The sequence below is a fragment of the Elgaria multicarinata genome, chromosome 15 (assembly GCF_023053635.1).
Source record: "Elgaria multicarinata webbii isolate HBS135686 ecotype San Diego chromosome 15, rElgMul1.1.pri, whole genome shotgun sequence".
In the NCBI taxonomy this organism is placed as follows: Eukaryota; Metazoa; Chordata; class Lepidosauria; order Squamata; family Anguidae; genus Elgaria; species Elgaria multicarinata.
Window position 1 is genome coordinate 10,355,441 of NC_086185.1, and position 16,084 is coordinate 10,371,524.

Below are 16,084 nucleotides of genomic sequence, written 5' to 3' on the forward strand. Positions count from 1 at the left end.
TGCTGTCCGCTACGAGAAGCCAATCGTCCAGGTACGGATAAACACAAATGCCTTTCTGCCTTAGGTGGGCGCATACCACCGCCATAACCTTCGTGAAGACCCTCGGCGCCGTGGCCAATCCGAACGGAAGAACGGTGAACTGGTACTGGGACACTCCGATCGAAAACCGAAGGTAAGCTTGATGCGACTTCCTGATGGAAATGTGGAAGTACGCATCCTTCAGATCCACCACTGCAAACCAAACTCCTTTCTGTAGAAGCTGCAGAATTGAAGTAACCGTTGTCATACGGAACTTCCTCGGGGTGATGAACTTGTTCAGCTGTCTTAAGTCCATGATCGGTCGAAGACCTCCATCTTTCTTCGGGACCGTGAAGTAACGAGAGAAAAATCCCTGATTGAGTTCCTCTGCAGGCACGGGAGAGATGGCTCCCTTCGATAGTAAGGTCTGTACCTCGAGCAGCAGAGGAGAGGATGGAGTCGTTGCTTTCACGCCGGAAAAGGGAGGGAGGGCATCGAGCTCGATGGCATAGCCCGAGTTGATGATAGTGAGCACCCAGGAGTCTGTTGTTATTAACTCCCCTGTACGAGTTCTTGCGGCCTCATAGGTTGCCGAGCGGACGTTACCGACACTGAATCCCGAATTTCACCCTCTGATAAACTTGGAGGACATGTCGGTATCATGGCCGTCGGTACTGACATAGATCTCGGTACCGAAGGTGAACTCGGTATCGAAGTGGTCGGTACGGCAGGAGGCGTGGAATGGCTCTTGGCCGATTCCCGATGTCGAGGTGACGGTACGGTGGATTTCTCCACATCCCTCTTTTTCTTCTTCTTCTTTTTCTTCTCCGGCTCAGAAGAAGATATCAGAGTTCTGGCTGTTTTAGGGATTGTCTTAGCCATAGAACTCGATAAAGACCGACCAGGCGTGAGGGGTATCTCAGCCCTATTTGCTCTGGTCTGCACTTCAGTGCTATGGTCTGACGGTTTCTCCGCAACAGTCTTTGTAACTGCCGTTTTACGGGCAACAGACTTATGAACCGCCGTTCTTTCCATCGAAGGGGCCTCTGTGGCCTTGAGAGCCTTCTCCCAAAGTACGGAGCGGAGTCGGTCTGCTCGGTGTTTTCTGGTTTGTTTGGTAAAAGACATACAATGGTGGCAGGTCTCTACCACATGTCCCTCTCCCAAACAGATAATGCACAAAGAATGGCCGTCAGACGGAGGGAGCTTAGCTCCGCACTTGACGCACTTTCTAAATGGTGCTTTGATTGCCATAAAGGCCTCACACGACCGAAGTCGCTGAGGAGAAATCTAACTACAAAAATCTTTTTTTTTTTTTTTTTTTTATATAGATAAAGAGAGAAAAAGGACGAAAAAGAAGAAAGCTGAAGAAAAGGTAAGTTAGAAAAGTATTTTAAATAGATCAACAGAGAAAACGCTAGAGGTAAAGTTTTTCGGTCTAGGCACAACGGCGGACGACGAAGAACTGAGGTAAGGGCGGGAACCCCATGGACATGCGCGGTAGCGTGGGGGAGGGGTTCCCGCCAAAAACGTTCCACTCAGCTAGAGAAGGTTCCGGTCTGGTCTCTGCGCAGGCGCAAAGCCCATATGTGTGATGCATAGAGACCACGAAGAAGAACTACTTCACAACTGTCAAATCCCCGTTTCCCCTCCAAGGACACTGTCACATCTCCAAGTATTGGAAACCCTTTCTATTTCATCCAGGTTTTGTAAACAACAACAATTATTATTATTTTAGAAGGCACAGAAATGGGATGTCATATTTAAGAGATATTACTACTTACTGTGGGCTTATTGAAGCTTAAGATCTCTTCAGGTTTTCTAGATTCTGTGTCAGATTCTGAAAAAAAAAAGTGTTTTAGATGAAGGGGGAAATTAAAAACACAACTCTTATCTAACTGCAACCCAAACAGAGAATTTTATTAGAAGAACAACAGTACATGCTGTGCAAAGTTCATTACCCATATTTGTTTTGACCGCTGAATCTGCTAAGTATGCAAACTGCACAGAAGTAACAGAACTGCACAGACTTCCTTTTAGTTTGTCCTACGCCATCAAGAATTTGTGCGTATCTTGCTTTCCTTTTGGAAATTATGGAATTTGAAAATTCAAGTACGTTCAACTTCCAACAGTAGGTTTGTCTATCTGCTGCTTTATTTTCGGAGACATGGTTTAGATAGTTTGTCTTTTTGCGAAATGTTTCTTTCCTAGGAAGAGTTTGGGACAAGTCCATTTTGGAGATTAGCTACATACCAAGTGATAAGCAAAGCAAAGCATTTCCATGAAGGGTGTCTGTCTACCTTGCCATGAGAGATTTTAAGCATTCGATAATGAAGAAGTTTCAGCAAGGAACGTTTGAAAGGAAAACCCATGCATATTCATGCTCATATTTTCAGATTAATTTCATGATAGCTTTCCTACTTACCCTGCCAAGGGTCAAGGACCAGGATACTAAGTAATGCAAAGGGTGAAATAAGTCAACAGAAGCCCAGAAGCCCCATGAGTAACGAAATTCAGGTCTGAATGTGTCTGAAGTACCTTTCCCCCCCCTTCCACCTTGCCAAGTAAGTCTGTCTATTCTTATTGTAAATATACAAATTTTGTGTGTTTACAATAAAAAGCTGCTGGCACTTCATTTCTTTAGTCCATGACAGGCAACATTAAGCCGCACGCATGATTTTGGCAACAGGCATTGTGGTGCATTTCCTACCATGCTTTCGCACAGAAGTCGTTTAATCTAGCAGTAAAAGATTTTACCTTCCGAAATAATTTGGCAGAAGACAACTGCGTTACCAGTGCATACGGTACAGAAGTGAAGGACTATGTTTTTACTGATGAACATTTTAGAATGTTTTTAGGATGTTTTAATCATGTATGCTATGTTTTTAATCAGGTTTTAATGTGTTTTATATTCATTGTTGTTCCCCGCCTCGATCCAAGCGGAGAGGCGGGTAAGAAATAAATTATGATTATTATTGAAAGTCAATTACTTCGGTGAGAGAGTACAGGTAAAAGGCATGCTTTTAATTGGCCGGTGGCCATATTCATCACTTAGATGTGTGATTTATGTATATATTCCGACGGATCGAAAGAGCCCTTAAAGCAACCAGAATGGACTTTTGCTCACACAAGGCAGGCTCACCAATTCCTTTTCCCCTCTGCACCACAATGCATTCTGTTAGGGTGCCCCCACCCACCCACCCACACATCTAGAGGAGATTTTCAGCAGGCGCACAAAGCATTGCAGCAGGAAGGGGAGGGAAAGCAAGCCCAGGTGCACATGGAACTCCGCTCGTGGTGCTTCAGATGCAAGCCTCTGTTTTTCAACGAAACACAAAACAGTATTGTTTTAGCAAGACCCTTTTCTCAACTCCATTAAAATCCACGAGACGTGTTTCTATCTTCATGCGGTGAGTGTGTTCTTGAAACACCCAGGTCCAGCCTTTAAATCAACCCACGCAAAAGCCGCATTTCAGGCAGAGCTCAACCAGCAATCAAAGGGACTTTCTACACCAAAGATTCTTCCAGGGATCATCCCTATGCGTCCAAACGACACACAGGGGATCCCGGGATCAGGGAGGGATGATCCCTCCATTTCCCAGGGATAATTGAGACCTCAGTTATCCCGGTTTTACCCGCGGTCCCGGGACGATCCCGAGGACAGCGGGTGGGGTGGGCACCCGTCCCAGCCTCTTCCCCATCAGAGGGAAGGAGCCAAGATGGGGGGAGTCCAGGGCCATCGGGGGTGGGATGGGGAGCAAGGTTTTGGAGGGTTTTTTACCTTAAAGTTTCGCTCCTTCCTCCCATCCCGGATGTCGCGCTGGCCATTTGGACATGGGGGACGATCCCAGAAGAAGGGAAATCCGGGATTGCCCCCCCCCATACCTGTATGGTTTAGAAAGGGCCTTAGTCCTCTCTTTTACATCCACGCTTCCAACTGCCAATGATTAGGGTGCCTTATACAAGTAACTCCCCCTGAGATAAACTGTCTCTATTAGAAAATGTAACCCATGGTTGACAAGAGCCAAGTACAAAAGAAGAAGCCCGGGGGGGGGGGGAATCCTGAGGCCAGGTACAGAATAGGGAGGTGACTTGAGGAACGAGTGCTCACCTTCTGAAGATAAAAGACAGGCCCACCTGTGCTCACCTAGCTACAATTGTCAAATATTTCTTAAAGTGGGTAGATAGGACAAAATGTTCTGGGAGTTAGATCATGCATAGTTTCTGAGTACTAAATGTTCTCGACGCCCATTACAATAATCTTTATTGCATCTGGTTTTGGAGGCTTCTCGTGCTCCTGATTTACACAAAGTAACTGATGTATGGGGGAGGTGTGGGTTTTTTTGGTCAACGGAAGATCAAACTAGGAAAATGCGGGAAATACTAGTTTCCAGCTCCTCTCTCTTGCAAGATGGCCACCTACACTTGCAATAAACATGCTGCCATCCCATGTTCCAGATACCCTGCAGGCAGAAACAGACCCAACCTTTCCCACTACCAAAAGAATGTACAACAATGTTCTTTATAAAAGGTCTTTTGAGTCTTCTCTTTAAATCCCGAAGGACCAACGGAAGTCAAAGGTCTTTCTTTGTTCCGTTAAAAAATACTTTGCCATTACATTTAGTTCTCACTGGAAAATGCATACAAAATACAAAACACATTCTCATTTCCAAAACAGCTCTTACATACCTCCCATTCCTGAATCAGCTGATGGGATGGGGCTTCCCCTGGCTTTTCCTATTTGTTTCGGCTTTATTTGCCCTCCTGTCCCTTGCTGTCCCTTTCTGTATCCATTCTGAACATTGGTGCTATTGTTAACTTTATGAGGTGAAGAAGGAGGGCTGTTCACTTTATTATTCGTAGGTCCACTGGCTTGTCGGTCTTTTAGCCTTTTCTTCAAATGTTCCTGCATTTTGAGAGTCCTTTCGTCTCGCTGAACAAAATTTGTTCTGCCATGGGATCGGGACTCTAAAAGGGCACCGGCGAGAAGACCCCATTAGATGGAACACAGACATTGCAATACTTTGATTTATAATCTCTTCTCTTTTTTTTAAACTGCCCACCGCCTCTATTTAAAAGACTAAAAAATAAATAACTGCATACAGTTCTAGTAGCTAGCAAGCAGTCGTCAAAGTTATCATGTGAAGGAATGTAAAGGAAGAAGCCATGTCTAGGCTATGTAGGCTTTGAGACAAAACCAAAACCCTCTATTGCACTACAATATTCCTTGTTGATGCACCCCGATCAGAAAACAAAGCCTCGGGCACTTTGAACGCAGCTGAGCCATCTACAAGGTTACATTTTCTCTGATCAGCTAATGCCTTACCTGGTTCTTGATAGAGATGTGGTGATGGAGGTGGTGGGTGTTGATGAATGAACTGTGGAGGCATTTCTCCTGTCCCTGGAACCGCGGGATACACCGGATGGGGTGGGTGGGGAAGCAAAGCAGGGTGAGGGTGCATGTAATGGGGAACGTGTGGAGGGGGTGGATGCATGGAGGGGTGGAAGTCAGAAGAATGTGGCATAACTATGACCTTCCGAACCCCATTTTCTTCCACCACCTGTAATACAAAGTGAGAGAGTTTATTATAGGTTTTGGGGATGTGTTGGGGAACGGAACCTACTGGCACACTGATCTCTAGCACTTTGGCTCCTCTCATCTTCACACTCTCCCAAGCTTATCCTAGTTATTTTGTGTTTTTAAAAGTACAGGTTGTTCAGTGCTTTTTAAAATACATAAAATAAAACAATAAACGGTTATTGCATCATCATCATCATTATTATTGTTATTGTTATTATTATTATTACATTTATATCCTGCCTTTTTTCCCTTCAAGGAACCCAAGGCGGTGTACATAATCCTCCTCCTCTCCATTTTATCCTCCGTATTTCATCTCAAATAGTAACACTGTTAATCACCTACTCGAATGGTCTTGTAGATCGAAGAGGGGGAGGAAAAAGACAAGATGCACACATCCCACTGGATTTTATTGCAGTGAGGTTCAAGCAGTGCCAAATCTTCAGCTTGATTACTGATATGTCAGGGGGAGAAACAAGCTCAAGTTGATGATCAGGGGATGATCCGGGGTCTGGAAACAAAGCCCTATGAAGAGAGCCTTAAAGAACTGGGCATGTTTAGCCTTGAGAACAGAAGACTAAGGGGAGACATGACAGCAGTCTTCAAGTACTGGAAAAGTGTTCACAAAGGGGAGGGCCAGGATCTCCTCTCGATCATCCCTGAGTGCAGGACACGGAATAATGGGCTCAACTTACAAGAAGCCAGATTCCAGCTGGACATCAGGAAAAACGTCCTGACTGTTAGAGCAGTACAACAATGGAACCAGCTACCTAGGGAGGTTGTGGGCTCTCCCACACTAGAGACATTCAAGAGGTAGCTGGACAGTCATCTGTCAGGGATGCTTTAAGGTAGATTCCTGCAATGAGCAGGGCGTTGGGCTCAATGGCCTTGTAGCCCCCTTCCAACTCTATTATTCTATGAGTCTATGAAATCTAGATTTAAGCATACTGCAAAGGTCCTAAATGTGTATTTTTTAGCAAAGATAGGACACACACGTTTGCTTCTCATACAAAGTCTTGATAACAACCCACATCAGAGGGATATCCTGTGTTTAGCATGAAATAAGCATCATCTGCTAGTAATCTGAAGCAATGAATGAGTTACAGTGTAACCATTACAGTCTCAAACCTAACCTTAATGTTGGCATGAAACACAGTACAGAGTGCCTTCTTCCTGTCAACATTTCAATTCCTTTAACAGTAAATAACTAAAAGCATACTATCAGCCACCTGCAAGCTCTAATCACAGCTTGTATCGGGGTCAAAAGAATTGTATAAATATCAAACCAAATATTCTATTCTACAAATGCCTTTAAGAAATTATTCTGCCTGAAGTCTGTTTAGTTTGATCAGTCAGTTCTCCGTTTCCTAGCTGGCCAAACAGGAATTACAGAGGTTTGGCATTACTAGTTTTGCCAAATACACACACAACTGGAGTTTCTCAACTCAAGGTAAGTCAGACTTGATGGGAAACAGTTGCCCTCAAGAGGAGAAAGAATGTGTCAAGCCATGGATTATTACGCAAAGGGAATCTGTAATGTGAACTCCAGGTCAAGTGCAATTAACTTGAGGTTGTGTTACCTGTGTGGTTGTGGTTGGACAGAACTCTTCCTTGGTTATAAGCCATCTTATGCACAGGTATGCTTTATCTGAGATAGTTCTGTAACAAGCTGAAGTATCATTTCTTCAGTAGAAATGCATGAAATCTACATACTATAATAATGTTGCAGCTCTAAAGACTACTGATTGCTGTTTACAATGCTGTATACCGACAGAAGGATTTGGTGTACCTGTCATTTTTCCTTAATTGTTCCCTGAGCAGCAGTCCAAATGCTAAGTGCTAAACCAGGAGGGGTGTTGTTGTTGTCGTAGTCCCCCCACAAGAAAGGCTTGGTTTGTGTCTAGACTAAGAGAGTGCTCCCACTTCCACGCAAAACTTGAGTCATTGTTGAAAGTGACTATTGACACAGCAATGGAGGCCAATGGGTCAAATCAGTGGTTCCCAAACTTTTTCAGGTAACCACCCTCTTGGTTCCACAAACTCATGCCCAGTGCCTCCTTTAAATGGGAAGCACCCGCCGCAGGCTTGCCAAGGGAGGGAGGGAAAAGAGAGCGAACACCTCTGTTTTGCAGCCGGCTTGGCAGGGCACACCAAGCAGGGTATGTCTCTTCATTAGTGTTTCGGTGCTTTTGAAACATTTCAGTTCACCGTTAAAAGGACTCTTCTTAAACGGTATTAATACATGTGTGGATTCTTCCCCTATATGGCTTGGGACCAAACTATCTTCTCCCATAAAAACGTCCCTGGATTTTAAGACCTTCTGGAGAGACGCTTCTTGGAAAAGACCACCTCGAGCGCCCCCCTGCTGCCCCCTGCCTCTTAACACCCCCCCCATGCAATCCCACTGCCCCCAAGGGGGCAGTACCACCCACTTTGAGAACCACTGGGTTAAATGTTTCAGATATCTTTGTCCCTATCCCCTGAACCCCTAACTTTACAAGGGAAGAAGGATGGAAGGGCCTTGTCCCACAGAGACTGTCTCAAGAGCTCTTAAGAGACATTGTCAAGGCTTTTCCTGAGGATGCTTGACTCTGAAAGTCGGCAGGGTTAATTCCCATTCTATTAAAACACACATTAACCTCAGAGATAAAGGACAAGCTTGGGTGACGCGCATGAAAAACGCGCATGAAAAATGCAAGCTCCTGTCAAGCCGAAGCAATGCTCCATTCAAGGTGGTCTAAAAAAGGCAGGTGAAGAGAACATCTTTTTGTCTCAACCGTGATCACTGTGTACAGTTTGGTTCTGATGAGCATGGAGGGTTTACATGGTAGGTGTTAAAAATCCAAGGCCTTCTCAAAGGTTCCCCTCCCTTTGAGATTCAAGAAGGCATGATCAGCATGCTCTGGGAGGTGCTTGACTCAGCTCCATGACTCGAGAGGGCTTGAAGAGTTCTCTCCTGGGAGGGCTCAACACTCAGAGCAGAGTGGTTCTGAGTCACTGAAGCCGGACGTCACAGCTGCAGTTTTCAGGAACCGGCTGCGCGTGCCCTCCAAGACAGAGTCTGTGGTTGAAAATTGAATCCGAGGGACCCGAAGCAATATGGTCCCCCACACCTGCATGCAGGTCGTGCCGATGGCAAAGACTGATTTGTTCAAGAGACTCGAGAAGTCGTGCCAAAACGTATTTCCATATCACCCTGAATTTCTGCTGAAAGTAACGAAGGGTGCTGAAGAGGCAATCAGCCACAAAAACTTGCAAAGGAGTAGGAGTGCACTATTCAGAACCCAACTTCTGTTGCTCTCCTTTCAGCCAGGCATGGACAGTTCAAAAGTCTGGGATGGAGGAACAGAGGCTGTGGCTACCATTGCCACATTAGACTGAAGAATGTAAGATCAAGCACTTTGGCACTCTGGAACCACAGGCGAGAAGAAACTCAGCCCAGCAAGGTTCAGCACTGATCAAAATCGTTTACTATTATTTTTATTTATTTACAGTATTTATATACCGCCCTATATCATTAAGATCTCAGGGCGACGTACAGTATAGAACAGTAATATTCACAGCTAAAAACAAATTAAACCATGAACCAAGTTAAAACAATATATAATTTAAAAGCAGTAAAACAATTAAAACAGTTAAAACAATGTGGCATCTTAGTGAATTTAATCATTAAAGGCTTCGTTAAAAAGCCATGTTTTCCCTTGGCGGTGGACAAAATAAAATAGAATGAAAACAAAATAAAAACACAATAAAAGTACATTTTAAAAAAAACAAAAAACTGCAAAATAAACCACAGCTGTGATTAAGGGAAGGCTTCCTAGAATGATGATGTTTTCAGGAGGCGGCGGAAGGAATACAAAGTTGGCGCCTGCCTGACCTCCAGAGGCAGGGAATTCCACAGGAGGGGAGCCACCACGCTGAAGGCTCTTCTCCAGGTGGAGTCCAATCGGACGATAGGTCTACGTGGAACCGCCAGGAGCAGGCCCTCAGATGATCTCAGCGCCCAGGCAGGTTGATAGGGGAGAAGGCGCTCTCTCAGGTATCCTGGTCCCAAGTTGTTTAGGGCTTTGTACACTAGTACAAGAACCTTAAACCTGGCCTGGTAGCCAATAGGCAGCCAGTGCAGTTCCCTCATCAAAGGAGTTGCTTGCTGAAAAGGGGCAGCTCCGGACAACAGCCGAGCTGCAGCATTCTGCACTAGGCTCCAGCTTCCGGAGCAGCTTTAAGGGCAGCCCCACATAGAGCGCGTTGCAGTAAGCCAGTCTTGAGGTTACTGATGCCTGTACCATGATGGCTAAGCTATCCCTGTCCAGGAGAGGCCGCAGCTGGCGAACCAGCCGCAGCTGGTAAAAGGCACTCCAAGTTGCTGCGGCCACGTGAGCCTCCAGCAACAGAGATGGATCTAAGAGTATCCCCCAAATTACGAACCTGAACTTGTCTCTTTCCTTTCTTTGACTTCGTCTGTGAACAAAGGGGAGAAAACTGGCCAAAAGGAAGATATCAGAACACGCGCCTGGCTCAAAGAGGCAAGAGAAATGCCAGCTTTAGTGAAGAAGTGGGAGGCTTCTTCAAGTTAAGCCCCTGTCTGAGTCCCTCTTCAAAGAACTTGCTTTGCAGTGTGGACACAGAGGAGAGTGCCTTGTGTCGGACCACTAGGAAAAAAATAATAGTTCCTTATCTCATCCATGATTAAGATGCTGGGAATACTCTCTTTTCAGCATTAACCATGGTGAAGTGTTCCATCTGCACCTAGATTAACGTTAACTCTAGTTTCAAAACTGGTTTAAAGCTAAACGTGGTGTGTCTGAACCACAGGACAGAGGCAAGGCTATTGTTCATGGTTAAAGATGGAAGATAGATGGGGAGGCAGAAAAGAAAACACCTATGTCTGCTCCTGATTTCCTAAACTGTGGTTAAGCGACTGGAACAGCACAGGTCTGTATTATAGCAAAAGCAGGAGCTTGAACATGACTTGGAGATGGGCTGGAGGAGTGGGGAGGAGAATCTAATTCTGACCCCACTTGCCATTAAAAGCCTCTATAAAAGCATTGTTAAGTGTGTGTGTGTGTGTGTGTGTGTGTGTGTGTGTGTGTTTCTGGGAAATCTCTCTTGCAAAGGATTTTAGTGGTTACCTGAGATACATAGCCAGGAGGCACGAATATTGGAGGCACAGAACCGTTTGGTGACATCATAGGAACATGTGCTGGACCTGAAAGGAAACCAAGCAACAAAGTCTGCGTATTGTACTAAAGCGTGTGCAGTCATGGTTCATTTGATAATCTGATAACCTAAATGGCAATCGCACATATGCACACACATTTCATTCTTACAAAAAAGGTTTTAAGCGATTTTCCAGCCTCTTGGGGAGCTTCAAAATACTGCAAAGAACAGTTTCCCAAACCACGTTAAGTAAGAAACTGTAGCAGGAATGGGTAATGGGCCTGAAGGCAGAAGGATAATGGTAGACTTTATGGAAATAACAAACCTTAGCGAATTTCCCAACTGTTGGGAATCGCAATGGAAAATGTGAATCTGGACAGCTATGTTCTTGAAAAATCTTGACCAGTGGAGTCATGCCACAGAAAACTAACACCCACAATTACTGATTAGGAGAGCTGAAGATTTTCAAGGGCAACAATGACACGGCAGCATTGTGGCTGGAATACTTTGGTGTTGTCTTCTTATACCTGTAGGTTAGTATTAGTTTTAATATTATCCCCTCCCCTGCCAAGTGAAGCACATTTGAGTACACAAAAATTTCCATCAATAATGCTGCCTGATGTGACATGCAAGCAGCATCCTGGCCCGTGGGAGCAATGCTGCTTGCATCTTATGTAAATATGCCAGAAACTCTTTGTATATACTGAGATTGGTTGTGGGAGGCTATAGCAGCTATACTCTCACAGAAAGGGAAGAGGAGCTCCCTTTCTGCTTAATTATGCTTAGGACTGCGGTCTTAGATACAAAGCAAAGCAAAAATAAGGGATCTGAAGGCCATTTTGAAGGTTTAGCCTTTTGTGGCAAGGCTATATCGATGTTCCATTCAGACTTATCAAAACATATGTAACTAAATGCAACACAGGCGAACGATGGCTTGCACTTACCTGCACACTCAGATTGTATGAAAGGCTCCCACCCTGGTTTGAGAGCACACACAAGCCATAGCTTGCCTGTTTAGACAGTACGGCAAGCTATGGTTTACCACAAAAAGGGCTGCAAGTTACTAATCACCATGTACAAGGAGAAGAGTGAGTGAGAGGAGGTAATGTGCAAGCCAAAGGCTCACACCTACTCGCTTTCATAATGCCAAACGATGATCAGGTGTTACATCTGAATGTAGCCTAAGAAAAACTGCTCTCTAAATAAACTGATTGTTTTTACAAAGAGGTATGTGTGTATCATCATTCACAGTAGTTGAACATCAACTGTCTTGAAGGGCCTGCAATCAACCATTTTTACTAACATTTATCATTCGTGGGACAATAAGGTATTTTAGACTAGGATTAACCAATCCAAGATATCCCCATTGGTAGCCCATAATTCTTCAAAGGGAAGAACTGACCCAATCACTGCCCTAGTTACACATTTCCCTAATCTTATCCCATTCCTCCTGCTACTAGAACAGATAATAGGAAGCAACAGAGAAAAGAGGGGAAAAGGCACATCTCTCTCTCTCTCTCTCTCTGCCTGGTTCTGAATGGATCAACAGATGGAGATAACACAGCAACCCAGGCATGGAGAAATGAATCCCATCATGGCTCCTTCTCAGCCTGTGGGTTCTACAGCTTTACCAATGTCAATGCGAGATGAACGTTTGGTCTTACGCTGAGAGGAAGAAAAAGATTTATCGGCAATATAATGAAAGACCCATTTTGCCTCCCACTCTGTGAAAACTGATGGAAGTTCCAGAAACAGGATGCTGCTGCACTAAATCCCACTGTTCAAGACAACCAAGTTCAATAACTTGAGGTGAAAAGAGAGCAAACGGGGTCGCCCTGTAAGTGTTAATACCAAGTGTTTAGGTATTTTTTCAAGATGCATCAGCTGCAGCCTGCTGAAGTTAGGGAAGGTCTTTTCCCCCCCATCCCTCTCCGTTTCCCTCTTCCACTTCCTCCAGAAACTGACACAGAGACATATTGTTGGGTGCATGGAAATATACCCAATAAAATTCCCCTTATGAGATCAGACTGGATGATTTCTGTCCACGCTCAAGGGTCTGACTGTTCACCGTGTTGGTGTTGAGAAAGGTTTCCACCGGATCAGGCTGGTAGGGTGACCCTGGTAACACCCTCTCACCACCCCGCAGAGGCTTCCCCTGTCATACGTTGCTTGACATCTCTGCCCTAGATGTTTCCACTTGTCTTTCCTGTAGCCACCCTTCTGCAGTTTATACACTTTCTGTTTATGAACTGTTTTGGACTGGGCATGGACTGGTAGTGTGGGTGGGGCAGAGGCACACTGGTATAGATGGGCAGCCTTGGCTGATGGCAGGGGTTCACCTTGATGATCATGTCATTCTTCTAAATAAAACTATGGGTTGGATCCAGATTTATGTTGGACCACCAGCTGCCCTGGTGGAAATGGCTTCCCTGTCTCCTCCTCCTCCTTCCCATAGCAGCTCCTCCATCTCCCTGAAAATGCTGCACGGAGAGTGAGGAGACCTGGCTGAATGGGGTAAGCTGTGGGGGAGGAGGTAGCCCCCAAAACCTGAGTAGGGAGATCTTCGGTGAGCAGAGCCCTTCCTCTTGCGGAAAGCTGATTCTGGATCCAACCTTACAGTAACAAGATTGTAAAGCTGGGGGCATACATTCCACCTGGGTACTGTAGCAGAAAGCGTGCAGTTTCATGCTATATATTTTTGCCACAAACCTAGATGCATTCTTTACCTTGAATACACTGAATGTGTCCATCTTCAGTTCTAATTGTGAAAGTCTCTCCTGGGTTTACTTGCACAAGGATAACCTAAGAAGAAGAACACAAATCTTTAATCCCATCTGAAGGCAACCCACCGTTTTCCAAAAGCAAAATGCACAAGTTTGGGATGTCCTGCTAATGCAGGATTTGCCTTGATTTCTAAAGTGTTTCTAGATGTAACAGTATGTAATGACTATGCATACTAGCCAGCTGTTCTGTAACCTGGGATGGAAAGGTTAGTTATATCAGCCTTGCAAATAATTCCACATGACTCCAGGACAATCTTACTTACCTGCGTTCTTGGCCACACCTTGTGAGCTTTTGAACAGCTTCCCTGTCTGGCCACATGGAGGCAATTCTTTCCTCTCATAAACAACTTGAGGGATAGCATTCAATTTTCTATTGCTTTGCATCACTGAGTGCTTTAAAGTTATTTTAATAGAAAACTGCCATTTCTAATTTAGCTGCTTTCCTCACCTTATGGCTGAAATGCTATTTTATTACAGTTCTCCTGGTGTGTGTGTGTGTGTGTGTGTGTGTGTGTGTGTGTGTTTAACACATTTATTCCTGCTTTTGCTAACATATACTGCTTGGGCACTGTGCTCTACATGAGGCCAGTGTTGAAGCTAGGGCAGAATGCAGTAACAATTTTTTACTGAAAGGAGATTTTTATGTTTAAACCACTCTGCTATTGCCACACGTTAATGTGGACACACTGAGGATGTTTGGTTGTTCATGTGAGGGAGAGAAGTCATTGTAGCTTCTTCCATCATTTATATAATTACCCGTGCAGCAAGTTGTGGGTTGTAGGGTAAACATAAAGCACCCCCGCTGTGCCACACGCTGGTTCAGACAACACACCAAATTATGTAAACAACGGGTGCATGGCACATTCAGGGGCGGGGAGAGAAATCACAATTTACTTATTTATTTATTTATTTCTAATATTTATATACCGCTCCCCATTGAAAATTTCGGAGCGGTATACAAGATAAAATAAAATAAAAACAGAATAAAACACTTTAAAATAGATTTTTAAAGATGCAAAAATGTACAGTAAACCATGGCTAGTCATTAAGGAAAGGCTTCTTGGAATAAGGACATTTTCAGGAGGCGCCGAAAGGAGTACAAAGTTGGTGCCTGCCTGACCTCCAGACGCAGGGAATTCCACAGGAGGGTGGGTGGGGTGGGTGGGCTACAACGGTTTTTCTTCCCCCATTATCATCTGAACCTGGACCATGATGCACGTTCTACGCTCAATGAGTGACTTTGGGCCAGTCACATTTTCTCAGCAACCTCACAGGGTTGTTGTGAGAATAAAACAAAGTGTGTGTGGGGGTGGGGGTGGAGTGCTATGCATACCACGCCACTCTCAGTTCACTGGCAAATTAATATTGGTGATATTCTTCTAAATATTGTAATATACAACTTAGAGGCTGTTTCTATGGCATGATGTCCCAATACTGCAGAGAGATGAATAATAGGCAGAATTATTTGATTTATTAAGAACAGCTCCTGCACAAATGCAGCCTTCGGGTAGACAGGGACATCAATTTGAGCATGTGTTTGCAAATAAAATGTGGCAACCCCCCTACTCTAAAAAACTGGAAGTTAGCTAAATAGACAAAACACTGACAGAAATGCTAAGGAAACCTACCATAAAGGCCAGAATGCACAATTAACACCACAGATCCTAACATTTACATGGGAGGAGGTTCCACTATTTATTTATTTGTTTGTTTAAAACATTTATATCCCGCCCTATATCATTAAGATCTCAGGGCAACATACAGTATAAAACAGTAATATTCACAGCTAAAAACAAATTAAACCATGAACCAAGTTAAAACAATATATAATTTAAAAGCAGTAAAACAATTAAAACAGTTAAAACAATGTGGCATCTTAGTGAATTTAATCATTAAAGGCTTCGTTAAAAAGCCATGTTTTCCCTTGGCGCCGGAATAAAATCAGTATTGGCGCCAGTCAGGGTGCCACAACAGAGAAAGCCCTCTCCCTTGTCCCATCATAGCGTATGTGTTGTGCTGGTGGGATGCGGAGAAAGGCTCCATTAGTCACTATGGAGCTTCCGAATAAATGAGCTCTGGATAAGGGGAGTTAGCAAAGATGCTGTTGCACCAATTGCTGTGACTCAGATCTCGGAGAACCAACGTTACCTAAACTGGGAAGTATGCAAATATTCCCCAAGACCAATCTCCGGCACATTCCAATTAAAAAGGGATCAGGAGCAAGGTGAGGTCCAGGAGAGATTCTACTTGTCAGAGTAGACAGTACTGAGCCAGATGGACAAACGGTCTGACCTGGTAGAAGGTATAAGAATGTAAGAAGAGTCGTGCTGGATCAGACCGAGGGTCCAGCTAGTCCAGCACTCTGTTCACACAGTGGCCAACCAGCCGTCGGCCAGGGACCAACGAAGTAGGACACGGTGCAACAGCACCCTACGTTGCGATGTTAAAACCATAAGATAAAAACTAAAAACAGCAAAGTGTCTTGTGGCACTTCCGTATCCATAAAACAAAACTGCATGGATAAATCGCTTCTTTATGGCCCCGT

General features: G+C 44.5%; 1 protein-coding gene across 3 annotated transcripts in view; it reads right to left on the reverse strand.

The window, feature by feature from the left end:
- Nucleotides 1-16,084, reverse strand: part of FNDC3A (fibronectin type III domain containing 3A) — an 87,074-nt gene that overhangs the window by 36,044 nt on the left and 34,946 nt on the right. For all 3 annotated transcript variants that reach the window (XM_063141921.1, XM_063141922.1, XM_063141920.1), the window contains exons 3-7: nucleotides 13,483-13,558; nucleotides 10,729-10,805; nucleotides 5,345-5,579; nucleotides 4,708-4,986; nucleotides 1,803-1,858 (exon numbers count right to left, since the gene is read on the reverse strand). In XM_063141921.1, the coding sequence (XP_062997991.1) occupies nucleotides 1,803-1,858; nucleotides 4,708-4,986; nucleotides 5,345-5,579; nucleotides 10,729-10,805; nucleotides 13,483-13,558 (723 nt within the window). The remainder of the gene's footprint in view (nucleotides 1-1,802; nucleotides 1,859-4,707; nucleotides 4,987-5,344; nucleotides 5,580-10,728; nucleotides 10,806-13,482; nucleotides 13,559-16,084) is intronic.